The sequence below is a fragment of the Marmota flaviventris genome, chromosome 17 (genome assembly GCF_047511675.1).
Source record: "Marmota flaviventris isolate mMarFla1 chromosome 17, mMarFla1.hap1, whole genome shotgun sequence".
NCBI classification, from domain to species: Eukaryota; Metazoa; Chordata; class Mammalia; order Rodentia; family Sciuridae; genus Marmota; species Marmota flaviventris.
In genome coordinates, this window is record NC_092514.1 from 25,704,070 (window position 1) to 25,730,461 (window position 26,392).

Below are 26,392 nucleotides of genomic sequence, written 5' to 3' on the forward strand. Positions count from 1 at the left end.
GCAAGCCATTAAGTGTGGAGATTCCTTATTGGTTGACTGATGTATCTAGTTTATGCTAATTAGATAAGCTGTGTGGAATGTATAAATACTGCTCCTGTCCTGCAATAAACGGCTTCCACTCCTGCTGTATCAATCTACATAAGTTGCTCGTCACCCCGCCGGTTATTTTGCTGCAGCCGGACTGTGGCAGTTAAGGTCTGTTTTATGCTATACTATAGGATGTAGCTTGGTGAAACTTTCATGTGCGCTTAAAATAGTGTGTACTGTGTCGAGTTCAGCAGAGTTTTCTATAATGTTAATAAGATCTAGTTGTTGATGGGGCATTGTTCAGTTCTGCTGTATTTCACTTTTTTTTTTTTTTTTTTTTTTTTTGATACCAGGGATTGGACCCAGGGATGTTTAGCACAGAGCCACATCCCTATCCCTTTTAATTTTTTAGTTTGAAACAGGGTCTTGCTAAGTTGCTTAGCAAGCAATAAATTGCTGAGACTGGCTTTGAACTTGTGATTCTTCTTCCTCAGCCTCCTGAGCTGCTAGGATTACAGGTATGTGCCACCTCACCTGGCTATATTTTTGCACATTTTAATGTTTATATGATCTATTACTTAGAAAGGAGTGTTGAAGTTTTTCAACTATAATCGTAGAGTTTTCTTATTCATTTTTCAGGTCTGTCACCTTTTGTATCATGTATTTTGAAATTCTGTTGTTAGGTGCATCATGTCTTGCTGGTGAATTGACCCTTCTATCATTATGTGCTATCTATCTTTTTCTCTAGCAATTATATTTCCTCTGAATTTTACTTTGATATTAATATAGCCACTCCAGCTTTCTTTCTATTGGTGTTTGCCTAGTTACTTTTTTTCCTATTTTTAATTTTCACCCAGTTACAGCATTATATTTGAAGTGAGCTTCTTATAGACAGCATTTAGTATTTGTGCTTATAAAAAGAGGAAATTTGGGTGCAGGAGAAGAGACCCTAGGGATATGCATGCATAAAAGAAAGACCCCAGGAGGACACACAGCAAAAGGCAGCTCCAGCCAAGGAGAGGTGACTTAGAAGAAGTCAAATCTGTCAACATCTCCAGAACTGTGAGAAAATGAATTTGTTGTGTAAGGTACCAGTCTGTGGTATTTGGTTGTGGCAGCCCTAGCAAACTAATATACTCACTTTATGCTATAGTTGTCTTGTATTTTATATCTACATAAACTGAAAACTCCAGTACATAGTTACTTTGTTTTTAATTTTATCTTATCTGCATGTTTACCATTTCTGCTGTTCTTCCTTTATTCCTGATGTTCTATATTTGCTTCTGGTCTTTTCTCTCTTGTATGAAGAGGTCCCATTAGTCATTTCTTTTAAAGCGGTTCTGCTTACAACAAATTCTCTCTCTCTCTCTCTCTCTTTCATCTGATGGTGCCTTTTTTTTTTTTTTCAGTTTCATTTCTGAAGGATGTTTCACTGGATGTAAACTCTTAAGTGGATAATTCTTTTCTTTGTGTGTTTGAAAAGTGTCGTGACTCCTTTTGGCTTCAAGGACTCTGATGAGAAGTCAGTTGTCACTGGAGTCCTTTGCTTCCAGGGGATTGACTTTTATTTTCAACAGTGAATTTCTCTGGGCTTATTTTGTATGGGGATTATTCAACTTCTTGACTCTGTAGGTTTAGGTGTTTGACCAAGCTAGAGATGTTTTTAGTCATTATTATTGCAAATAATTTCTTTCACATCACTTTCTTTGTCCTATTCTTCTGGGAACTGCAGTGACACAAATATCTCATCATTTGTGGTTGTGCAACAAGTCTTTGAGGCTCTACAATTTTTCCTACTTTTTTCCCCCTCTATTGTTCAGATTGGATTCCTTCTATTGACTTGTCTTCAAATTCACTTTCTTTTGTCATTTCCATGCTGCTCTGAGTTCAACCTTGAGGTTTTATTTCATTTTTTAGTATTAAGAAAGTAAGGATTGAACCCAGGATACTTTACTATGAACTACATCCCCAGCCCTTTCTAAATTTTTTATTTTGGGTCAGGCTCTCGAAAAATTACTTAGGACCTCACTAACTTGCTGAAGATGGCCTTGAACTTGTGATCCTCCTGCTTCAGTTCCCAAGTTGCTGAGATGACAGGTATGCATCGATGCATGGTATAACTGGTACCCTATACACTGTTGATGGGAGTTTGAGTTTAAATTGTTAAAACCACTTTGGAAAATTATTGGGCAGTATGTACTAAGTCATATCCTATGACTCACCAATTTCATTCCTGGTTATATAAAAAAGGAATGTATACATGTATTATTCACTGATAGCAGGGTCAGAAATGTTTATGTTAGTATGTAATGTCTATAGCTTAGTTGTGCCCAGGCAGTGGGGTATGTTGCTGAGTGACTAAGGAAGACACCTAGAGATGGGGGCGGGGTTGAGACATCAGGTTTATTGGGAAATGCTCACAGGGATGGTCAAAGTGTGAAGAGCAGGATAGGAGACTTTACCAGAGAGTCCAGTGACAATGGCTAGACAGGAGCACCTCCATCCCCCATGATGCTTTGCCAAGTAGCATCTCCTCACCTGATGACTCTACACCAGAAAATCACATCTCTCCCTCAGATCATTTTGTCCTGCGGAGGCCAGCTAGCCGAGGGACATACATTCTTTCCACAGTGCTCTCAGTTCTGTACTGGTTACCACAGAGAGAGGGGTTTTATAAGTTAATCTACAGAAGCAGTCACATCATCAGCATCAGCTTGCTTAGCATGCTTTGTCCTTTATATGACCAGCATGCCAAGGAGCAGCTGTCTTGGTATACATGCAAAGAGTAGCAGTGTATGGATAGCTCTATGTACATACATCTCATCATACATGAGAGAAAGTAGTGTCCTTCTAGTTGATCTAGACATTCCGGGCCTGGGCTTCCTCTTTTTTCTTCCCTTGCCTTGGCTAGGTTCCCGAGGACTTATGAGGTATTCCAAGGACATGGTGTGTTATTGTCCTAAGGATGATACATAGTACTGCTCCAATTAATGAAAAACTGAAAATAAGCCAAATGTTCATCTATGTTTGGTTAGATAGATGTGTCATGGTCATTAAATGAAAAAAACCATGCAGCAAAGAGAATGAATAAACTTCAAAAATATGCAACGTGGATGGGTTTATAAACATGAGGGTTAGTGAGAGAAGTTAAGAGCTATTTTATGATCGCTCTCATGTATGGTTCAAAAGACAAATTATTTTGTAGAGTTGTAGCAGCAAAGTGGTTGCCCTTGGAAGGAAATTAGTTACCAGAAGGTGGTCTGAATGGCTTCCGAGGTGCTGGTAACATTCTGTTTCTTAAATTTCATGCCAGTTATATGGGTTTGTTGTGTGAAAACTCACGAAGTTCAGTAAACTTATTATGTGCACACCTTTCTGTATATGTTACACTTGAATAAAATTTACAATAAATAAATATAACACAGCTAAAATGATATAAAAAATTAAATACAAGAAAAGGATGCCTGAGGGAAAGGGAGGTACTGGGAAATAAGTCCATCAAATTATGTTATGTATACGTATAAATAAGTCGATCAAATTATATTATGTGTATGTATGAATGTGGCCTAATGAATCCCACTATTATGCATAATTATAATGTTCCAATTTTAAAAAACAACAACTGGTGCACTCTGTAATCCCAGTGACTCTTGAGGGTGAGGCAGGAGGATCACAAGTTCAAGGCCACCTCAGCAACTTAGTGAGGCCCTAAGCAACTTAGTGAGACCCTGTCTCAGGATAAAAAATAAAAATGGCTAGGAATGTGGCTCAGTGGTAAAATGCCTGTAGGTTCAATCTGTGGTACCAAACCAAACCAAACCAAACAATAACAACAAAAACCACAATCATTGCCCCTGCCCCCCCAAAAAAAGAAAAAAGAAAAATAATGCTTGCTTTTATTGGTACTGTCAACACTGTTTTGAGCTTTTAGTTACAGTCATAAGACAAAATATAATTAAAAAATGTAAGAATTAATGGGAATTAATAAGAACATGTGTTGTGGAAGGATAAAAGATAAACAGTATGAAGTACTTTATATTAGAAAAAAACAGCTAAATATGGAAGAAACATCTTTTGAAAATTCTGACGGCTTTGCTTATATACTACTCCTTGAATATAAGGTTGGACAGGCTGGGCTAACAGTTGGGCAAATGAGAGACTGACCAAAATCTTTAAAGTGCTATTTCCGTAATGGCTTTGAAAACCTCCAATGTATTCTTGGGAATCTAGAAGGCCAGGTGCATGCACAGGGCTGGACACATGCCCAAAATCCTGAGAAAGGGACCATTTCTTACTTCGGCTGACCTTCAGGTTTTGCACAGCAGTAAGTGAAGGCTAAAAGCAGTGTTTTCATGGCTGTGGCACTGAAGGCATGACCCAACATACACATGGAGTTCCCTGGCAAAGATTGGGAGATGTATTGCAAGGCATTTAAGAATATTCTTGTCTAGTCATTAGATGTCAAGTAAGCTAAAGAATCAGAGACCTTGGAGGCCACACAGGACAATGAATACAGGTTTTATGGAATTACTTTAGGAAAGTCACTAAGCTTAAGAACAGCAGCATCAGCACAAGAAAACAGCATTAACAAAAATCCTGGGGGAGAGAGAAATCTGATTTCCAGAATTTTCACATTATAGGACCTAGCAGGCATAGCTTTTTACAAAAAAGTATTAGACATATAGAGAATCAGAAAAATATGACTCACACACAGAAAAAAGTTTACTTAGTAGAAACTTCCTGAGGACATTTTGGTATGGATTTACAAAGACTTTAAATCAACTATTACAAATATGTTCAAAGAAGCAAAGAAACTATATAAAAAGCCTAAGAAAAGTATGAGAACAATGCCTAATAGAAGGTATCAATAAAGAGAAATTATGAAAGGAACAAATAGAAATTTTGGAATTATTCGAAGTCCAATAACTGAAATAAAAAAATAGATTAAAGTATCTCAAGAGCAGATTTGAGCTGGAAGAAGAAAGAATTACCTAATCTAAAGATAGGTTAATTAAGATAATCTAGGTTGAGGAACAGAAAAAAGAATGAAGAAAAATCACAGGGCCACAGAGATCTGTGGGACACTGTCAAGTTTAACAACATACACATAATGAAGAAGATGAAGAGTAAGGGGCAGAAAGAATATTTGAAGAAATAATGCCTGAAAACTTACCAAACTTGATTAAATAAATAAATCCACATAACTAAGAAGTTAAACGACTACCAAGTAGGATAAATTCAAAGAGATCCACACAAAGACACATCAGAATCAAATGGCCAAAGACAAAGACAAAGAAGAATCTTAAAAACAGTAAGACAGGGGTGACTTATGATGGACCAAGTAGTCTCAGTAAGATTGACAGCTGATTTCACATCAGAAACCAGGGAGGCCAGAGGCAGTGGGATACTGTACTTGAGGTTCTGAAAAAAAAAAAAAAAGAAAAAAAAAGCCAATAACCATGTTTCATGAAGCTATTCTTCAAAAATGAAGGGATAGCAAGGTGCAGGGGTGTGTACCTGTAATGCCAGTTACTCAGGAGGCTAAGGCAGGAGGCTGGTTCAGCTCAGGATTTCAAGACCAGCTTGGGCAACATAGTGAGCACACACAAACATACACACACACACACACACACACATGCACAAATACACACACAAAGAAAGAAAAAGAAAGAAGAGGAAAATTAAAACATTCCTAGATTTAAAAAACTGAGAGAAATTGTTGATGGTAGTTTTGTCCTCTGAGAAATATTAAAGAGATTCCTTCAGGCTTAAGTGTAAGAACACTAGATGGTGCCTCAAGTACTCACAAAGAAATAAAGAGCTCAGGTAAAAATAGCAAAGTAACTTGAAAAAAGACAGTATAAATGCTTTTTGTTTTGTTTTGTTTTTAATTCTTTTCTTCTATGTGATTTAAATGACAACTGTATAAACTACATGATTATAGGGTTGAGGGTGGAGGTCAGTGGTAGAGTGCTTGCCTAGTATGCATAAAACCCTGGGTTTGATTCTCAGCAATAACAACAATAACAAAAAGCAATAATTATAAAACTGTCTTGATGGGCTCAAATATATATAAAGATGTAATTTTCATGGCTATGATAACATAAAAAAAAGACTTCAAGAAAGTCATTGAGGTCAAATCAAAAAGGACTTCAAGAGAGTCATTGAGGTCAAGTCAAAAGCAAGAGCATGAAAAGCGTTCACTGTTGAACTATAGGGTTGGGATTTTGACAACTGGAACAGGTGTATTTAGGAGAGAGAAGTTGCCATATTCAAAGTTTGTGTTCATGGCTCTGTGTATTGATAATGGTGAGTCATTTTGGAAAATAAAAGAAAGAATAAACTTAGGCAATTACATACTGATGCAAGTCCTTAAAGTGGTGTTGTAAGAATTAACAAGATTTAGATGGGGGGGTGCCCCCCAAATCAGCCATTTTGCAAAGCAGATCTCTTATTAAACTATTTGCATATGAATCAAAATATTTTGTTAACTTTTGTCTCTGGTTCCCGACACAGAGTTCCCTAAAATTCTTGGAATTCCTTGAGTAACAGGAGTGTCTTTTGCTATTCAGAAGGAACCCTTTTTGTCTTTGTGTATAGCAGTGAAAAAACTCAAGTTGGGTTCCTAGATAGCTTCAGAATGGGGCTGGTCATCAGACAGCACACATGATTAAAGGATTGGAACTTAAATATATATATAAAATTTAGTGGTTAATGGACCTTTATTTATTTATTTATATGTGGTTCTGAGAATCAAACCTAGTGCCTAACACATATTAGGCAAGCGTTCTACCACTGTGCCATAACCTCAGCCCCAAAGGGTTAAAACTTTTAACCTCATTCACTGATCTCTGGGGATGGTGGCTGGAGATTAATTTGTGTGAAAACTCTTGAACAATGAGATAACATGAGCTTCCAGGTTGGTGAATACATCTACGTGCCAGGAGAGTGTGCCCTAATGCCACAAGACAGAAGCTCCTGTCCCCAGAGCCCTTCTGGATTTCACCCTATGAATGTACTTCTTCAACTGGTTGTTCATCTGCATCCTTGATAATATCCATTTTAATAAATTGGTGAATGTTTCTCTGAGTTTTGCTAGCTGTTCTAGCAAGTTATGAATCCCAAAGATGGGGTTTTAGCAACTCCTAATTTATAGTCATTTGGTTAGAAGTATGAGTAGCCCAGACTTGTGACTAGCATCTGAAGGAGGGTGCAGTCATGTGGGGCTGAGCTCTTTGACTGTTGGGTTTGTTCTGTTAGGTCATTAGTGTCAGAACTGAATTACATTGTGTCCTGTTTTTAATATTCCAGTGGTACTTTCTGGGAAATAAGGTGGGATGAGGCACACACAGTCACACAATCTTAACTTTCCTAATGCTCAATGAAATGAACAAACCCATTACAATTCCTGCCATTAGAACGTCCAACTGGTGTTTGCAGAGAATTAGTTGTTGATGTTAGGAAACACCCAAGAGTATAATATTAGCACAAGAAAAGTAATTAAATCAATAGAACAGACTGTAAGTTCAAAAGTACATATAGATATAGTTAGGAACTTCACCTGTGACAAAAGTCTTATTGTAATTCATTGGCTGAAAACATAAGTCATAAAATATGTTATAAATCTAGTATGAATTTGGGATAAAATAGTCAAGACTGCTGTTTATATTCAAAGCAGAGATAAAAGACCCTAGATGGATTAACTAAATAAACATTACTCAGTAACAAATATTCAAAAGAAATTTAGGAGAAAGTATGAAGTTGGTATGGGGAGGTCTTCTAAATCAGATTAGAAATCCAGGACAAAAGAAATTATAGTATTTTTTGATTACACAAAATAAAAAAATAGTATTTTAAATGACATTGTGTCCTGTTTTTAATATTCCAGTGGTACTTTCTGGGAAATAAGGTGGGATGAGGCACAGTCACACAATCTTAACTTTCCTAATGCTCAGTGAAATGAACAAACCCATTACAATTCCTGCCATTAGAATCAGTTGAAATTATTCTAGCAATATCCAGACTTGAAAGGCAATCAAACATCTGACATAAACTTTGAAGGAAGTAGAGATTTGAAAATAAAGGATATATGCTGGCTACGGTGGTGTGTTCCTGTAATCTCAGTGATTTGAAATGCTGAGACAGGGGGATTGCCAGTTAAAGGCAAACCTTGCCAATTTAGGGACATCCTGACTTGAAATAAAAAATAAAAAGGGCTGGGCATGTAACTCAGGGGTAAAGGGCCTCTGGGTTCAATCCCCAGTTCCAGGAAATAATAAATAAACAAACAAACTTAATTATTTATTAGGTTTAATCATTTGTGTGCTCATTCTCTTGAATTGTTAAAGAAGACAATCACATCACTTACCAATAATGACCGTCTTCTTTCTCATTCAACCCTGTTGTTTCACTCTTGTTAGGTAGAATCTCACCAGAATTGGTGACACAAGCACCTTTATTTTATTCCTGGCTTTAAAGAGATGCTTCTTTTTTTGGGGGGGAAATTTCCTCGAACTTTCATCTCCCATTTCTTCTAATTTACTTATTTTGATTATAAAAAAATTTTAGACTCTAATGTATTTATGTGTACATATTTTTATTTATTTTTTCTCTCTCTTGTTCCTCCCCTGCACTCCCCCCACCCCTTTTCTTTCATCTTTCTGTGGTATTGGGGATGGGAATGAACTTGGAAGCCCCTCTCTGAACTGGGAGCAATTTCCTCCTGCTGAGAAAAAAGCAAAAGAACTGCATCTCTGACAGGTGCCAAAGAAGCTGAGAGTGGCGACTGCTGGCTCCTCAGGCCTGTCTAGCACCACACAGGCAAATACTCTGCCTATGTGCATTTCCTGCCTCTCTCCTTGAAAAGTTCTGCTTATCCTCAGGGATTTCAAAGATAGAATATTTGGAAACAGTTAGGTTTCTTCTATCTTCCTTCAAAACTGGTTTTGACTGCAACCTGTATTCCTACCAATATGACTCTGAATAGTTCTCGAGTAGTGAACATTGTAGCCTAGCCTCTTTGACCCTCAGGTGGTGTTAGAGTTGCTGGGTAACAGAACCCAGTGTCTTGCACATGCTAGGCAAGTGCTCTGCCTTTGAGCTACATCCCCAGCTTATGTGCACATATTTTAACAATTAAAAAATTAAAGAGAAATAATAAAAATTAAAGAGAATTCCTTAAAGCTGAATGACATAGATCCCAGCAAATTCCCTGCATGATGAATCACAAAGGGACCATAAATAGTCCCAATTATAATGAATTTCAGGGAATAATGATTTCCAGAGAGATAAATTTAAAGGTAATCACCAAAAGAATAGAAACCAGATGTATACTTTCTAAATCATTACAAAAAAGAAAATACCAGAAAGAAAACGATAAATCATCCAATGTCAGGAGGGAGCGCTGGGGGTGTTGCTCGGTGGTAGAGACTCTAACATGTGTGAGGCCCTGGGGTCCATCCATTCCTAGCACTGGAAAAAAACAAAAACAAAAACAAAACAAAAAAACCCAAACCAACTAACCAACCAGACAAGCAAAAAGCAAAAACAAAAAATCAAAGAAAGAAAGAAAAAAATATGATAAATCCAAAATATCAAGTTATATGACAGAAAAATTTAAAATGCAGAAATAATTATAATTGAGGTTTTTGAGTTTAATTCTAATAATAAAGGATAGGAACTCAAGTTGGCTTTAAGAAAATCCCGTTCTATGTTATTTGTAATGTACGTATACATATATTTTAAATAAAACAACACAAATGTGTTAATAAGGGGAAACATATTCTAGACAAATGTTACTGTAAATAGTACAAACAAAACACTATATTTAGAAAGAGACCACCTAAGGACAGAGGATTTTGTTTTTCCCATATGGGTAATTAGGTAAGTACTCAATGAAATGATGAGATAGAGGATATTTCTTCAACATCAGGTTGGCAAGAATTTAAAATTTTTTGGATAAGGTATAGATAAATGAGTGTCCTACATGATTGTGGAGAGGATAAATTGATATATTCTTTTTGGAACAATCTGACAGGCCAGGTATATATATAGTTTCTAGTTTTAAGATGTCTCTACTCAGCAATTGTATCTCTAGATATACAGCTAAGAGAAATATTTGCTTCTTAATACAAATAGGCAGATATAAACCTATTCACTTCAGTATTATTTATGTAAGCAAAAGATGCAAATGTCTTACAAGTGCATCGATAGGGAGTCATTAAATAAGATTTGATGTATCTGTGCAATGGAGTACCATGCAGCCTTTAATAAGGAAGTGGGCAGTAAGTTGATCAATGAATACTAAGTTACAGTGAGACAGGACCAAGAAGTGCTGGTGTACCCTTGCATGGCAAGGTGACTATAAGGAACAATCATGCACTATAAATTTCAAAAAGTTAGAAGAAAATACTTGAAAGTTTTCACCATAAAGAAATGATAAACATTTGAGGAGATAGATATGTTTAAGCATTATGCAATGTATACATATATCAAAATACTGTATGGTACCCCATTAATAAATGCAATTTTTATGTTAAAGGAAAAAGAGGTAGACAGTGTTGTGAAAATGTCCTCAATACCCATTTTTAGGCAGAAGTATGTTACAGTGAAAAGTTTGTGAAAAAATATCCCCCAACCTACCATATATGTTTGTGTACAGTTATCCCTCAGAATCCTCAGAAGATTGGGAGCAGGAAGCAATGGATATCAAAATTCATGGATTCTCAAGTCTCCAATATAAAATGGTGAAGTATTTTCATGTAACCTGCGTACATTCTTTCATATGTATTAATAAACCTCTAGATTACTTGTGGGATCTATATATATGCTATATAAATGCTATGTAAATAGTTGTTATACTGTTATTTAGGGAATAATGACAAGATAAAAAGTTGGTACATTTTTTCCCTAAATATCTTCAATACACAGTTGAATCTGTGTGTAGGGAGGCCCAATTGTATGCTTCTAGGTATATGAATATTCACAGAAATCTATCTGAAAAGATACCGGTCCAGTTGTTATCTCTGGATTTGGGGCCCAGAAATGGAGTATGCTTCTTATTTTACTGCCCAAGCTATTTGTGAATATGTGCCTTAAATTAGTGGTCAATAGAGTGCCCTCTCTCCCATGACCACGTGTATAGCCGAGGGATGTAGCATCTCCCTTCACCATGACACCTGGTAATCACCTATTAAGGAATTATAGTCTTTTACCTGTATAATCTGGGCTCACTGAATGATTCTATGGCCCAAAGAAGGAATCCATCTATTAGGGGAGATAGCTTTGGAACTGTTTAAATTGGAAGCTGAAACTGACTTGCTTTAGGTTTCTCAGAAAAGTGAACCACTAGGCAGGGGATGAGGGTAATTGTATACGTATTGGAGGGAGGAGATTGGTTTTGATTAAGAAGGGAAATCGCTTTGCCACTTCCTCGTAGAGAAAAAGAAGACTGAGTCTGTCATCCACAAGACTCTGGGTTTCATATAATATTCCCATGTTCGGTAACAATAATGGTCAATGGCAAACTTGTGGTGACTTATTAAAGACAAGACTCCTCAGGATCTGCACACTGTGAGAATTACGTTTTGGGTCACTTCACTAGTAAAAAGAATCCTGACTCCACTGAGGTGCTGGGAGACAGGAAGGAATCATGACAAACTTGGTGGAAAGAGGAAACTATGATTGTCAATGTGAAAGAAGTCATGGAGAGATAAGCATATAGCAAAGGAAAGAAGGTTGCCTGCAAAGAGGCTGAAAGGGAACCAGCCTTTAGAAGGACAAGTTTACCATGCAAAAACTACACAGGTATTCCAAGGGAAACCTTGCAAGATTACCAGTGTTAATGAGTTTTGATCAGTATCCTCAGGCTGGCAAAACTCAGCACTTTCTGTTTTCATGAGATTTTCATGTTCACAGCAAGTCATGACACGTCTTTAGGCATCAGCATTGCAAAAGTCAGAGATAAGTTGTTTTTCTTAGGAAGTCAGCAGTTTATGGGAAATACTCAAAGTTTATTTTGGGGACCAGAAAGAGAACTATGTTTTTTTTTTTTTAATCCTCATGCAATTTATCAGCAAGATTTTCTCCCTTTGACTTTGTAAGGATGGCCTTAGGCCTTAGCTTAAGCAACTCCATTTTAAAACTCCAGTTTGAAACCTGCAGTCTCACCAGGCACACCTACGGAGCCCTCCAGTATGGCCCTCAGGCACCAAACAAGTCACTTCTCCCCACCTTGACAAGCTCAGAGTGAAGTCTTCGGTTACAGTTGTCCTTGCCCTGATAAGGGGGAGAGGCAAGAAAATCAGGTTGGGGACCACCAGACCCCATGCTTTAATCCTAGGGCAAATAATATCACTGAGAAATCCAGTGTCAGCTGATAGGGATTGAAAAGGTGGCCAGAAGCCCCCAATTTTAGTATAAATGATGGAGAAAATGGCAGACATTCAGCCAGCCAACACTGATGCCCTCACAGTGGAGAGCCTGACAAGGACCTAGACTGACATCCCAACTCTTCTCATCCTGCCTGATCTTCTGTGTTGTTCTCAGCACTCTCAAACTCTACAGCAGCCTCTTGACTCTGGTGAGAAAAGGACTTCTCCCTATGACGGCCTCCTCAGCCAGCCGTCAGCTCCACCCCAAGAGAAGCCTGCCTTGGTTCCTGACCAGATCACTGGGGTTTGAATGAGTGTGCATCTGCTGGACTTAGAGCCTAAGGCTCGAGACTTTTGATCTGACTCTTGAACTCAGCATGCAGAGGGAATGTCTGTCATGAGCCTGTCATGATTAAGTGTGTTTGCAGTGCTTAGAATTAATCTAGAATTGTTTGCTGTGAATTATGTCTATTGCAGTGTCTAGCATTAAGGATTATCGTTTTCTTGATTAAGAATCTATAGAGTGAAATTGTATTGAGTAATTTGAGTGAATCAAGCATTGAAAAGAGCAGAAGCATGTGGACATTCTTTATTTCTCCTCCTCAACTGCATAAGTCGTACCTTTGCCCATTGCGACAGACTTTCACTGTATATCCAGAATTTGAATGCCCCACCGTCTACATGTGCACACGAACATTAGTTCTCACCTCAACCTCCTTACCTGTTGAGGCCATCTGTCTTCAGTGACAGCACAGTGGGGCATTAAAGTGCCCCTTCCCAGCCCAATGCTGAATGACAACACTGTTCCAATGCCAGAACTTCCTGTGTTATTTCACATAACATAATGCTCTTTAGTTCTATCCATTTTCCTTCAAATGACATAATTTAATTCTTTAGAGTTGAACAGAACTCCATGGTAGATATATACCACATTTTCTTGATCCATTTGTATGTTGACAAGTACCTAGGCTGATTCCATAATTTGGCTATTGTAAATTATTTTGATATAAACATGGGCATGCATGTATCACTAAAGTATGTTGACTTTAATTATTTTGGATAAATACTGGGGAATGATATACATTTGGGTCACATGGTGGTTTCATTCCTAATCTTTTGAGGAACCTCCATAGAAGTTCCTCTATTTCCATAGAGGTTGTACTAATTTACAATCCTACCAACAGTGTAAAAGTGTTCCTTTTCTCCCCCTTATCCTCTTATTTATTTATTATTTGTATTCTTTAAGACTGCCATTCTAACCTGGAATCAGATGAAATCTCAGTGTAGTTTGGATTTGCATTTCCCTAATTTCTAAAGATGTTGAACATTTTTTTTCATATATTCTTTTGGCCATTTGTATTTCTTCTTTTGAGACATGTCTTTTTAGCTCATTTGAGACCTAACTTCTTAAAGATCCCACCACTTTCCAATAACATCAAGCTGGGAATCTAATCTCTAACACATGGCCTTTTGGGGACATTCCAGATTCAAACTATAACACCAACCTGAAACATATGCTAATCAACTTTTCCAAGAATAAATAAAAGCAAATCCAGAAAGCCAAACTGGAAACACCTGATGTGTTTATCAAAAGGGAAATGCTTCACAAAGGCATGATGAATATATGATGAAATGAGATGCAGGTGAACAAAGCATATTTTATAAGCTGATGTGCAGAAATGTTTCTGATACATTGTCAATTCATTTAAAAAAACGCAAGTAGCAGAAGATAATTCAATTTAAATAGAAAAAATAATCTTCAAGGTATTTGCTTTGCTTCTCCACACACTGGATCCTTCCTCCTCCTTCTCTTCTTCTTCTTCTTTTTTTGTACTGGGGATTGAACTCAGGGGTGCTTTATGACTGAGCCGCATATCCAGTCCTTTTTTATTTTTTATTTTGAGACAGGTCTTGCAAAGTTGCTGAGGGTTTGTCCTCAAACTTGCCATTGTTTTGACTCGGTGCCCCCGGGTTGCTGGGATTACAGTGTGCACTACCATTCCCATCAGGTTTCTTCCTCTTGAAAGAGATGTGTGCATGGACTCAGAGTACACTTCTTGGGGAGTTTGTTGGGGCTCCTGGGATGACATGGAAGCCTATTTGTGAATAGTACCTGTGCAGAGAGTGAGGTCAAGGTGTTGGGCAGCAATGTTGGTTTAATTCCTGGGTGTCACCTCTACCTGGGAGACATGGAGATGTGATCTTGAAAATGTAACAAAGTGGCTCTCAACCTTGGCCCATCATCCAAAATTCCTCCCAAGATGCTTCTGCCAATCAGTTGGTTGTTTAAGACGGTGTCTTGAACAATTCCCAACACAGATTTGATGTTCAATAGAAGTTTTCTCCTTTTACTAATTCCTTCTCTCCCATTTTAGCCAGATATCCTAGTCTCTATCATCTTATTTCCTCCTGAGTAAAGTGAGAAGAGTGAGGCTGGACCTGGGGAACTTGATGGCTGAGGCCCCAGAGGAGGCTCAGACACTGAATATTGGGGGTAGGACTGCACAAGACTAGAAAATGGGCTTCTCTAGTCCTGGAGGGCAAGATGGAAATACCAACAATTCTGAGAAATTTAGAGATAGGAAGTGAATGGAGATGTAAGGAACAGGAGCAAAAATAACAGACTGTCCCTTCTGATCCAGCTCCACCTCTCACATGATAAAAATGAAGAAGTCAGGGGAGCTCCACTAAAGAGGAAAGAAAGGGAGTAGACACACCCTGTAGAATGAGACCAAAGCTGGCCCATGCCCAGCTCCCCCACATGCAGTCTCTGTCTGTGTTCCAGTTGAAATTTATTCGAAGTATTACTTACTGTCCAAGGTTGAAGAAGAGGAACATCCCCAAATACAGAATCCTGGGCTTTGGGGCACAAAGACCAATAAGAGCCCATCATCTATATGGCTCCTCCTTTAGTCCCTCCCACCCCAGCTCTCCAGGATTTAGTTCTGGCTGCTCTGAGTGACTTCCCACCTTGTAGTCATTGCTGCACAACGAGGCCACGAATCCAGACACCAGGCTTCCCACAGGTAACTGGGCTGGGGATGCCAGTGGGCCCAAGGAGACAGGGGATGTGTTTGAGGAAACAGGGAGAGGGGGCTTTGGGTCTTAGGTGGGAGAAAAGGGGAAGAAATATGACGGGTCAGTGTGGGATTTAACAACCAAGTGGAGATTTGAGACTCTATTCCTGTCCCTGGATTCTAGATTGTATCATGCAGCCATAATCCCCAGTCACAGTTCCCATCTCTGGCCCAATTCCAGTCTGATCCTCAGCCCCAACTCCAGCCTCAGCCCCAAACCGAGCTCCTCTTGTAATGTCAACCTTGGCATCAACCCCAGATCCAACTTGAATCTCAACCCTGAGCCCAACCCCAAACTAAACCTCAGCCCTATTCTATTTCCAGGTTCAGTGCCAAGCTTAGGTCCAGTTCCATCCATGGCTCCAAGGTGACTTCTGATGCCTAATTCTGGCATGTGTCACAGCCTCAAGTCCAGTCCAATTATAGGCCCAGTCAAAGCAACAGATTTAGCTTCAAATTCACTTCCAATGGTAAACCCAACTCAACTTGATTCTGGCCCAAAGCTCAATTCTGACTCCACTTGTAACCTGAACTCCAAACTCAGGCCCTAATCTAGGGCTTATTCTCCTGAGGAACCTCATTTCTTACCTCAGGTCCTCCCTGGTTTCAGCCTCCTCCTTGGCCATAGCACCCAGCCAGCCTGGGCCCAGGACTCTTAGTTTCATCTCTCACAGCCACGGAGGCTACATTGGTCCAAGCATGGTAATGAAGTATGAAGATCTCCAGCAATTGGGGAGTGAGGAGGAAAACCAGGAGATCAGAAAAGGTAAGAGGAAAAGAGAAGTGTCCTCTACTAAGTGCACTCTTCGTATGTCTAGCATGATTTCTACTGTCACATTACATCTCACCTCTACCATGTCCAATGTTGGGTCCCCCACTTTGAGGGGGTCAGTTCTAGAACTCTGAGAGCCCAATGTGAAGAGGACTCAAGGTCTTCAGAAAAACAGGGATAGGGAAGACCTCTGTGGACCTAGTTTCCTGTGCTCTATGGGAAGGGGATGAGAGGTATTCTTTGCAGGTAGTTAGTCATTTGTTCACCTGATCATAGGTGAACCTGCTATGGGTCTAGCTGACTCCAACACTGTCAGGGTCCTTGTGCTACCCTCCCCAGCTCTGATGATAAGACTTAACTTTTCTCCATTGTCCATGTCTAAGTCTGCTTATGTGCACTCTGGTTTCTAGGGGTGTGTATATGGGTCTCTCAGGGTATGAAAGGTTCATGTCGCTGGAGACTTGGTGCTGGTGGTGAGGGATCAAAGGCTTGGTCTGTCCTCACCCCATAGTCTTCCTCCTGCTCTCCCCAGCATTACCAGGGCCCAAGTCTCATCCCCAGACAGGTCCCTGAGCCCCCTCCTCTGTCTCTGGTATGTCCTAGATCTCCCTTTTCCTGATACCCTTTTGTCTTTCAGCACCTCCACCCCAGGTTGGCCTCTGGTATATCTGCTCTGAGCATCGCCTCATCCTGTTATCATTGGGCCTCAACCTCCTGCTATTGGTGGCTGTCTGTGTGGTTGGATCCCAAAGTGGGTACTCCAGGGGTAAACAGAAATCATGGGGTACAGTGGTGGGGCAGGGATGGGGGTAATGGCAAGAACCTCAGCAGAAGCAATGATGGGCATAGTGGGGCAGTGTGGGGCACCATTGAGGGGTCATAATTGGGTGGTTGATGAGAACAGTGGTAGTGAAGGAGCCATGATTGGAATGGCTGCTGGCTGTGTCACTTATTAGTTGGGTTTTGTAGTTGAATTTCTTCTCCTTCTTGTGTGATATTGGATAACCACAGTGCCTGCCCCTCTGGCTTGCTGTGAGGACTGAATGAGACAATGTGTGTAAAGGGTCCTGCCTTGTGCTGGCAGAGAGGACCTGATCAATCTTAGTTCTGATCATCTCATCCCCTTCATCAGATTCCAAGTTACACAGGGACCTGGGCACCCTGAGGACAACTTTCAGCAATTTCAGTGTAGACACAGGGGCCAATGTCCAGGCACTGACCTCCCACGGTGAGCTGGGCTTGGGTGGGGTCTGGGCTGGGTGTATGTGTGTGTGGACTGACTCCTGATCTCAAGTCCCTGTTTCCTCCAGGTCAGAGCTTGCAAGAAACCATAACCTCTCTGAAAGCTGAGGTGGAGGATCACAGGCAGGAACTGCTGGCAGGTGAGAGACCTTGTTCTCCAAAAGCATATGGAAGGGTGTGCATGGGAGAAGCATCCTGGTGCTGAGCCCTCTCCCCTCTAGCCCACAGCTTGAACCAGAAGGTAGTTTCAGTGGAGAGTAGCCTGCAGAAACAGGAGCAGGACTTCAAAGCAGGTCAGATGGCTGTTCCAGTGTACCTTGGCATGATGTATTTGTGGGAGCCCAGGAAGATCCTAGTGGGGTGCCTGAGTAGAGTTCATACCCAAAGTACTCTCATCAGTCCCCCTGTGTCTGTGTTTCAGGTCAATCTGAGGTGGTCCTGCAAGTACAACGATTGACAAAGAACGTAATATCCCTTAACTGCCAGCTGGCCAACCTCAAGAACAATGGTGAGGAGCTGGGCAGGCATGGCTGGCTCCACTTCACCATTGGTGGTGTGCTAGGCCATTCCTTAGTTCCTCCATCCCCTTTTTCCCCCTCAGGCTCTGAAAAGACCTGCTGCCCCCTTGACTGGTTGGAGCATGAAAGCAGCTGCTACTGGTTCTCTCAATCTGACAAGTCCTGGCCTGAGGCTGACCAGAACTGCCAGTTGCAGAACTCCCACCTGGTGGTGGTCACCTCCCTAGAAGAGCAGGTAAGCCTGGTAGCTCCTCTTATTGGCTGTCTGATGTAAGGGAAAGGTCATCAACCCCTTGTTTTCTCCACAGAAATTCATTGAGAAGCACATGAGCTCGGTGCCCTCCTGGATGGGCCTCACTGACCAAAATGGACCTTGGAGATGGGTGGATGGGACTGACTATGAGAGAGGCTTCAAGTGAGTTTGTGTCCTCTCCTAATCGGGCTTCTTAGCCTGTGTCTCGAAGATGGGAGGGCCTCATGGCTGAATCTGACCTCCCTGGGTACACAGCTATCTCTTGTCTGCAGGTACTGGAGTCCAAATCAGCCTGATGACTGGACTGGGCATGGGCTGGGAGGAGGCGAGGATTGTGCCCACTTTACCAATGATGGTCGCTGGAATGATGATGTCTGCCGGAGGCCCTACCACTGGATCTGTGAGATAGAGCTGGGCAAGACCAGCTAGGAGTCTCCCTCACCTTAATTTATTTCCTCAATGCCTTGAGCTGCCATAGTCTGGATTGGAAATCCTCCTGTGTGGGAGTCTCCACCATTTTGGAGATTTTCATCTAGGATTTTAAGGGTACAGTGATTTTGGAAGGAGGGGGAAGTTGAAACTCATGACACTTTCTGCAGTGTGTGAAGCTTATTTTTGACTTCTCTCTCTCTTTTTTAAGAATAAAAGGAAAAGAAATATATTTAAACATTCTGTTTAACAGCTGTCTGGTTAGTGGCATTAGGAACTGGGAGGGGCCTGGTTGGCATTGGGAAGACTTGGGCTGGTAAGAGGCATCATGAGAACTGAATGGGTTTGGGGCCAGATGGTCTGGTTAGGAGCCCAGTTTTGTTATTCACAGGTTTTGAACTTGGGCAAGTTATTCTGTTCTATGAAACTCAGCTACAAGACAGGATTGTTAATGGAGACCACCCACTTCAGCAGAAACCCCAGGGCTGAATCCCCTCATCTGTTGAGTGCTTCAGAATACTATGAAACTGACTGGTGTCTGCTGCTTTTGTGATAGTAACCACAAGTTGCATTCAGAGACAGGTGACAAATACCATGAGCACATACAACCCAGAGTCCCTAAATACATGAGAACAACCTGGACCATGAAAGAGAAGTGACAACATTAATAGAATCAATAACCAAGTCTGAGAGTGAGGACAAACCAATTAGGACTTTCGAGACACATACAGAATTATTAACAAAAATGGACAAAGATTTTGTCCATAAATAAGACCTATACTAATTCCAAAAAGAAGCAGTGCTCTGACCATAATAGAACAGTTAGAAATGAACTCAAAAGTACATTCTAAAAAGGTTGTATCAACGTGTAATTTTCTCACCACCTTTCTAAATAATTTTGGGTTTTAGAGAAAAGTCAGAATGAAAAAGTTAAGTGGTCAGAAATGAATGAGAGCACCATTTGCTGACATTGTGGGATGGTCTAGGCAGTTCTCAGGAGGAGGTACATGAAGCCATCACATTTATTAAAAATTGAGCATGGCTGAATTGGAATAAGCTATGTTTTAACTCAAGAAGTCTGGAAAAGAATAGCCAAATAAATCCCCTCAAATAGAAGAAAGAAATTTATGAAATATGAGCAAAAAATAATGAACTAGAAAATAAAAATAGAGCCACAGACACTAGGTTAGAAAGCTGAGAGGTTGCATAAGTACAGATGTAGTGGATATGATAATAAAACACTAAAAAGAGCAAGTGGCTAGGTGTAGTATCTCACACCTGTAACTCCAGTGACACAGAAGGCTGAGGCAGGAAGATTGCAAGTTCCGGGCCAGTCTGAGTGACTTAGTGAGGCTCTGTGTCAACATAAAATATTGAAAAAGGACTGGAGATATATCTCAGTGGTAAGCCCCTGGGGTTCAATCCTCAGTAGCAAAACAAAAACAAAAGCAAAAATCAACCCCCAAGAAACAAACAAACAAGTTCATCTCCTCTTCATGATAAAATATTTCAGGACTTTGGGGGCTTCTATCTTGTTGCTTCACTGTTGCTTTCACCACCCATTCCTAGATACCTGCCCCAGTCATGACACACTCCAGACCAGGGAAAAGAGAAGGACAGTGGCACATTCTCTCTCTATGTCCACAGACAATTCTGAAAGTTGTATGCACCACTTCAGCTTATATCTCTTGGATCATAAGTAGTGTCAGGGCCACAGTTGGTTGAAATAAGGAGGTGCTCTTCTTATTTCACGAGGTCAAATTCCAGCTAAAATCTAGGAGATTCTGTCATTGTAGAGCAGGAGTCAATTACTTTTTCTCTTATCCATCGATCCTTTTTAAAAAAACCTTTGATGATGCCAATAATTCATTTCTGATGTGCTGTCTTTCTCCATTCTGAATGCCTGAAATGATACTTCTCAAAATCTCGGGTACACAGGTTTCATTTCATATTAACTAGATAAAGAAATAGAATTGGTGCAAAGAATTGGGTCCTTTTCTATGAAGTAAGAATCTGAGAACTCCTTCCCTCCCCACCTAAAGTCACTGGCTTTATTATAAATAAATCCTGTGGAACAGTCACTGGATGCATAGTCTGTGGGGTTGGAGAACATCCTGTGGAACAAAACCTAGTGTTCCTGATTTGCTAAGTGCGGCCATTCAGTGATGTATTTCTTCCAGTTGTTTCCCTTGTGATCTTTTTGTCAAATACAATAACTTCAGCATAACTCATGCCTTCAGCATACTTCATTGTGTATGCAGGGTTTTCAATTATAGTGCTTATGCTGTCATTTTTGACAGGATAATAATTACAGGTATAAATAGCTTTCTTTCTGTAATGGAACACCAACTAAAAAAGAAAGTAGATACCAAGCTACCAAAATATTTGATATTATTACAGTTTGGAGAAGTGTTCCAGGAAGGCCCATCTGTTAAATGCTTGGTCCCCAGCCTGTGGAGCTATTGGCAAGTGGTTGAGATGGAACCTCGTGGAAGGTGTTCTGGTCACTGGAGGTGTGCCCTTGAAGAGGATATTTGGATGCCAGCCTCTTCCTTTTCTTCTCTCTTGCCTCTAGCCATGAGATAAGGGCTGTTTCTGCCACATGCTCCCATCATGATATACTTTTGTGACTTGCCACAGATCCCAAAACAATAGAGCCAAACAACCCTGGTCTGAAATCTCTAGGACTGTGAGCTAAAACGAATCTTTTCTCTTTTCAAGTTTATTATCTCTGATATTCGTGATGATAACAGAAGCTGACCAACATACTTAAAACCAAACACAATTAGTTCTTTTCCATGCAGCAGGTAATAATAATAATAATAAAAGTATCTATGTACTTGCTATTTCTTTTCCAAATCAATGGTGTGGAACAAACAGTGAGAAACCACTGTCCTCCATGCTGAGTCATCTTGCAACATGTTTGGACAAGTATCTTATGCAGAGGAGAAGAATTGTTCTTTTCTTTTCTCTTTTTTTCCTTTAGTACTAGGGAATCAAGCCAAGGGCCTCATGCATACAGCTTTAAGGCCAGATTCTTTAGGACCCAGCCCAGTTCTTGCTGAACTCCAGATTAGCCAAGTGAAGAATGTTGATAAATGCAGACCAAGGTCACGTTAGGGCCATATTAGTTGTGCCAACAGATGGTTCTAGCAAGTCTCTCATATTTATTACTAACAAGGAGGAAATAGAGGAGGTAGGGAGGAGGGGGAAGGGGAAGGAAGAGTCTCAGCCCTCTGGTGGAGAGTAGAGGCTGCAGGAGGTGGGGAAAAGAGAGAGAGAAAACCCAATTAAACAAACCAAGCAAATGGAAGTGAAATTGTCCTCCTCAGGGTGCCGTGTCAAGCAGAAAGCCTTCCAAAAAAAAAAAAAAAAAAAAAAAAAATCCTCCAATCACTGGAACATTCTTCCTTACCAATAATACCACCTCTTCAGTTTGGCTTTTGAGCTCAGCTTTGTCTGGTTGCTCTGAGGGATTCTCAGTGGTACCTTGGCTTTCTTTCTTTTCTTTTTTTATTTAATTTTAATATATTTTTTTTAGTTGTAGATGGGAACAATATTTTATTTATTTTTATGTGGTGCTGAGGATTGAACCCAGTGCCTCATACATGCCAGGCAAGCACTCTACCCCTGAGCCCCAGCCCCAGCTCATTTCTTCCCAGCCTTCTCTGCTCACTGCCAGTCAGCTCTGATGTGCCTGGTAAGGTTTGCAAACTGATGGAGAAAAATAAAACCTACCTCCCATAGCTGTTGCAGCCAACTTTCCAACCTCCTGGAATACAAAACCGCGTGCTCCCTCCAGGGACGCCTCCAATTGACAGTGGGGTGGCCATGCTAGACTTTTGGGCAGAAAGCCCAAATTCCTGCCTGAACATGGCTGTTTTGTAGAAAGACCTGCAAGGTGTAGGGACTCAAAACTTCCTCAGTGTTCCCTGTGACTGGATACAGCCAGCTATTCTGGTGAGCTGATCTCCCAAGGACACAGCAGGGGCTCTGTGCTGTCCTTTCCCACTGTGCTACCCCTGTGTGGGAAAAGACCTCTCACTCTTTTGTCAGTGACTCCCCTCATCAGTGATCTTAACCTCTTTGATTCAGCATTGTAATCACTCCTTCCACACCCCCAATTCCCTTGCTCCTCTTTCCCAATTTCTCGCCAGGCAAAACTCCAACTTCGGTTAAATTCTTCTTTTCTCTTACTCTATTCCTGTACCAAGTGGCCGAATATGGCTGTAGGAAAGAACAACAATCAATAACAAAAACCATCCTGACATGAGCGCTTGCCCGACTCTAAAATTTGGACCAATTTCAAGTGAACCATCAAGGCTGCTTGGCCAAATCCTCTTAGTCAATCCATTCTCAATCTCTCCAAAATCATTGTTTCCTTGATTTGATTCTTCTCACATTCAGGTAGTGACTTTGCTTCTGATTTCACTGGGAAAAGGCAGCAATTAGCTGAAAACAACCCCCTTGTCCCTGTGGTGAACATAGCTAGATAGTCACTGATCCATCTCCTGTTATGGATGCAGGGACCCTTCATTTCCTGGCCTCCCAGGTTGGCTGGGGCAATGTAACTGGGGTTCTGGCCTACACTACTTCTGAAGTGGACTGTAATGTGTTATGCTTGGTCCTTCTCACTCTTTCTCTTTGCTTCTCAGCTGGCCAGATGGAAGGAATCCCAAGAGTGCCTATGAGGAGGGCCTGAAGGACAACAGAGCCATGGATGAGGAGTTGGATCCCTGAGTCACTCCAGGGAGGAAACTTGATCTGCACTTGATGGTGCTGTGAGAACAACAAGGAAAACACTTGTGCTAAACCACCGAGATTTGTTCTTTCTTTAGCAACTAAGTCAATTTATTTACTTTCTTACTTTCAAATATATCAAACCGCCCTGGGGCATACTCTCTGCCTCTATCAAAGGCCATGAAGCCAGCACCCACTCACTTTTTCCAGGGCTTACCTCTTCTCTGCAGCAAGTTTTCCCTTGATGCTGAATCATTCCCGTGAGCTTACAAATAAGTTCTCATCACTCCCATGGTGTGGAGGGCATGTATCCCTTCAGCATCCCATTTCTTTGCTTCCCCTTAGAGTAACTCTTTAGGGGTCACTGTGACAACATAGCTGAGAAAACCAACTTAAGGGAGGAAAGATTTATATTGGTTCATGGTTTCAGAGCTTGCAGTCCATAGTTGCTTGGTCCCCATCACTGTGGGTTTATGGTGAGGCTGAACATCATGGCAGAGATGGTGTGGGGAAGCAGAGCTGCTCACTTCACAACTGGCGAGAATGAGAGAAAGAGAGAGAGAGAGAGAGAGAGAGAGAGAGAGAGAGAGAAGACATACTCTTCAAGGACATGCCCCCCCAGTGACCCGTCTCCTCCAGTTATGCCCCACATCATAGTTTCTACCACCTCCCAACAGTGCTACCAGCTAGGGGCCAATCCTTCAACACATGAACCTTCAGGGGACCTTCTTGTCCAAACCATAACATTGGTTATGTTAGTCTTAATAAACAATATACTCTCTTCATGTTATAATTGACTTACACTTCACCTGAATTGAAAACTGTAGCATACCATGCATGCTATGTGTGTTCCCCTCTCAACCATTAAGTATATTTTAAATATTTCAAGAAGAGAACGAAAGTCCATTATTCTACCTACACATTTACCATTTCTATTGTTCTTCCTTCATTCCTGATGTTTCATCTTTCCTTCCAGTCTCTTCTCTGTTCTGTGAGGAGCTTGCATCACTCGTGTGTGTGTGTGTGTGTGTGTGTGTGTGTGTGTCTGGGGATCAATCCCAGATCCTTGCACATTCTAGCTATGACTGAGCTATATACCCAGCCCCTTATGCATCATTCCTTAAAGCAGGTCTGCTGGCAATGAATTCCCTTGTTTTTCTCATTCTGATAGTGCCTTTTATTTCATCTTCATTCCTGAAGGATATTTTCTCTGGCTATAGACTCTTAAGTTGATAGTTTTTTTTTTTTTTTTGTAAATATTGTGATTCCTCCTTTTTGGCTTTATGGTCTCTGAGGAGAAATCAGTTGTCTCTGGAATCCAGTTTTGCTTCCAGGGAATGCTCTGAAGGCCTCTTCTCTGACTTTTATTTTTAATTGGATTTTTCTGGACTTATCCTGTTTGGGGTTTGCTCAATTTCTTGAATCTCCTCAAAAGCACCAGAGGATTTTTTTCTGCCACCATAACTTCAGCTTTTTCTTTCACTTTCTTTGTCCTCTTCTTGGGAGCTGCAATAACACATTTAACAGTGTTTTCAAGATCAGAAGCTTCGTTAGGAGCTGACTTTTGTATATTTTCATGAGTTGGATTAAGGCAGTCTCGAGCCTGGACCTAAAAGTAGGTACAGGCATGTTTTCTGGGCCTTCAGCTTTATATCTTGCATGCAGATGTTTGCCAGTTTCCCCCCATAAATCTAAACTAACTGTTCCCTCTTCAGGAAACCCAGGAAAAGTTTCAGTAATGTATTCTATAAATTGCAACAGCTGTGATCTTCTAACAGAACTACCTCTTTTCTTAAGCACATCTTTAAGGATAGAAACATAATGATGCCTTTCTTTGGATCCTATATTTCCCATATTTTACACCTGACTCGGAATCTCTCCCCCACCCCACCTCCTTACCTTGAGGATTTGTTATCTTAAATGGCAGGCTTCATGGGAGCGTCCCCTCATCTAATGACTGAAAAGGTTCCCCTATGACTGGATCTGGATTTGTATGGGCCACCAACTACCACAACCAGCACAGTTAAACTCATGGTTCTGGGTGAGGGGCAAAAGGGGATAAGAAAAATAAAGACTCACACATGAAGATGATTTTAAAGATAAAGCTGGGATCAAGTGGGGTGCTGCACCTGATGGAGAAGCAGATCTAAAGAGTTATGCCAGCAATCTTTATTTACATGTTTCATTATGGGGTTAAAGACTATGCAAGCATGATTCTTTGTATTCAGGAAAGTTACAGAAACTAGAAACATCTATGCAGCTTTTCCACAGTTGCAATGTGCAATGTTAGGAGTTTTGTATAGTGCTCAGGAAAGTCCATTGTCTAAAGTTACTGCTAAGCAGGCAGGCTCAGAAGTAGCAGAGCTGGTAACATATTGTGGTTGTCCTCTTCTTCTGAGAACCGCAATAACACAAACATTAGATCTTTTGTGGTTGTGCAATAGGCCCTTGAGTCTCTACATTTCCCCCCCTACTGTTTTCTCTCTGTTGTTCAGATTGGAGACTTTCTATTGATTTGTCTTCAAATTCTCTGTCTTTCCTTTGTCATCTCCATTCTGCTCCAAGTTCAACCACTGAGCATTTAATTTCACTTATTGTACTTTTCAGTCATAACATTTTTATTTGGTACTTTTTTATAGTTTCTATTTCATTTCTAAGGCTTTCTGTTTTAACATCTGTTTCAAGAATGTCATCAATTCTGGGACTGGGACTGTGGCTCAGTGGCAGAGTGCTTGACTACCATGAGTGAGGCACTGGGTTCCATCCTTAGCACTACATATAAATAAATAAAAATAAAAGCCCATCAACAACTAAAAAAAATTTGAAAAATAAAAAGAATGTCATCAATTGCTTGCTCAAGCATTTTATTAAAATCTAATTTAAAATCTTTGTTGGAAAATTCCAACATCTTTGTCATCTTGGTATTGGTGTTTATTGTGTCTTATAATCCAGGTTAAACTTTT

At 40.5% G+C, this 26,392-nt stretch overlaps 1 protein-coding gene across 1 annotated transcript; it reads left to right on the top strand.

The window, feature by feature from the left end:
* The first annotated feature begins 93 nt into the window (after positions 1-93).
* Positions 94-18,927, top strand: LOC114101726 (C-type lectin domain family 10 member A-like). Its single transcript, XM_071603759.1, has 14 exons — positions 94-195; positions 381-545; positions 2,029-2,124; positions 10,688-10,772; positions 12,574-15,424; positions 15,800-16,241; positions 16,885-16,998; positions 17,380-17,475; positions 17,558-17,629; positions 17,711-17,782; positions 17,911-17,997; positions 18,091-18,242; positions 18,316-18,422; positions 18,533-18,927. Exons 6-14 carry the CDS (start codon positions 16,175-16,177, stop codon positions 18,687-18,689), a joined length of 924 nt encoding a protein of 307 aa, XP_071459860.1. The 5' UTR covers positions 94-195; positions 381-545; positions 2,029-2,124; positions 10,688-10,772; positions 12,574-15,424; positions 15,800-16,174; the 3' UTR covers positions 18,690-18,927.
* The last annotated feature ends 7,465 nt before the right edge of the window (positions 18,928-26,392 follow it).

What these genes read in the sequence shown, in the direction of transcription:
- LOC114101726 (XM_071603759.1), top strand. Translation starts at nt 16,175, where the DNA reads ATGGTAATGAAGTATGAAGATCTCCAGCAATTGGGGAGTGAGGAGGAA. An exon ending in CCAGGCACTGACCTCCCACG is followed by an intron (nt 17,476 to 17,557) that starts GTGAGCTGGGCT and finishes TGTTTCCTCCAG; the next exon opens with GTCAGAGCTTGCAAGAAACC. An exon ending in GGCCAACCTCAAGAACAATG is followed by an intron (nt 17,998 to 18,090) that starts GTGAGGAGCTGG and finishes TTTCCCCCTCAG; the next exon opens with GCTCTGAAAAGACCTGCTGC.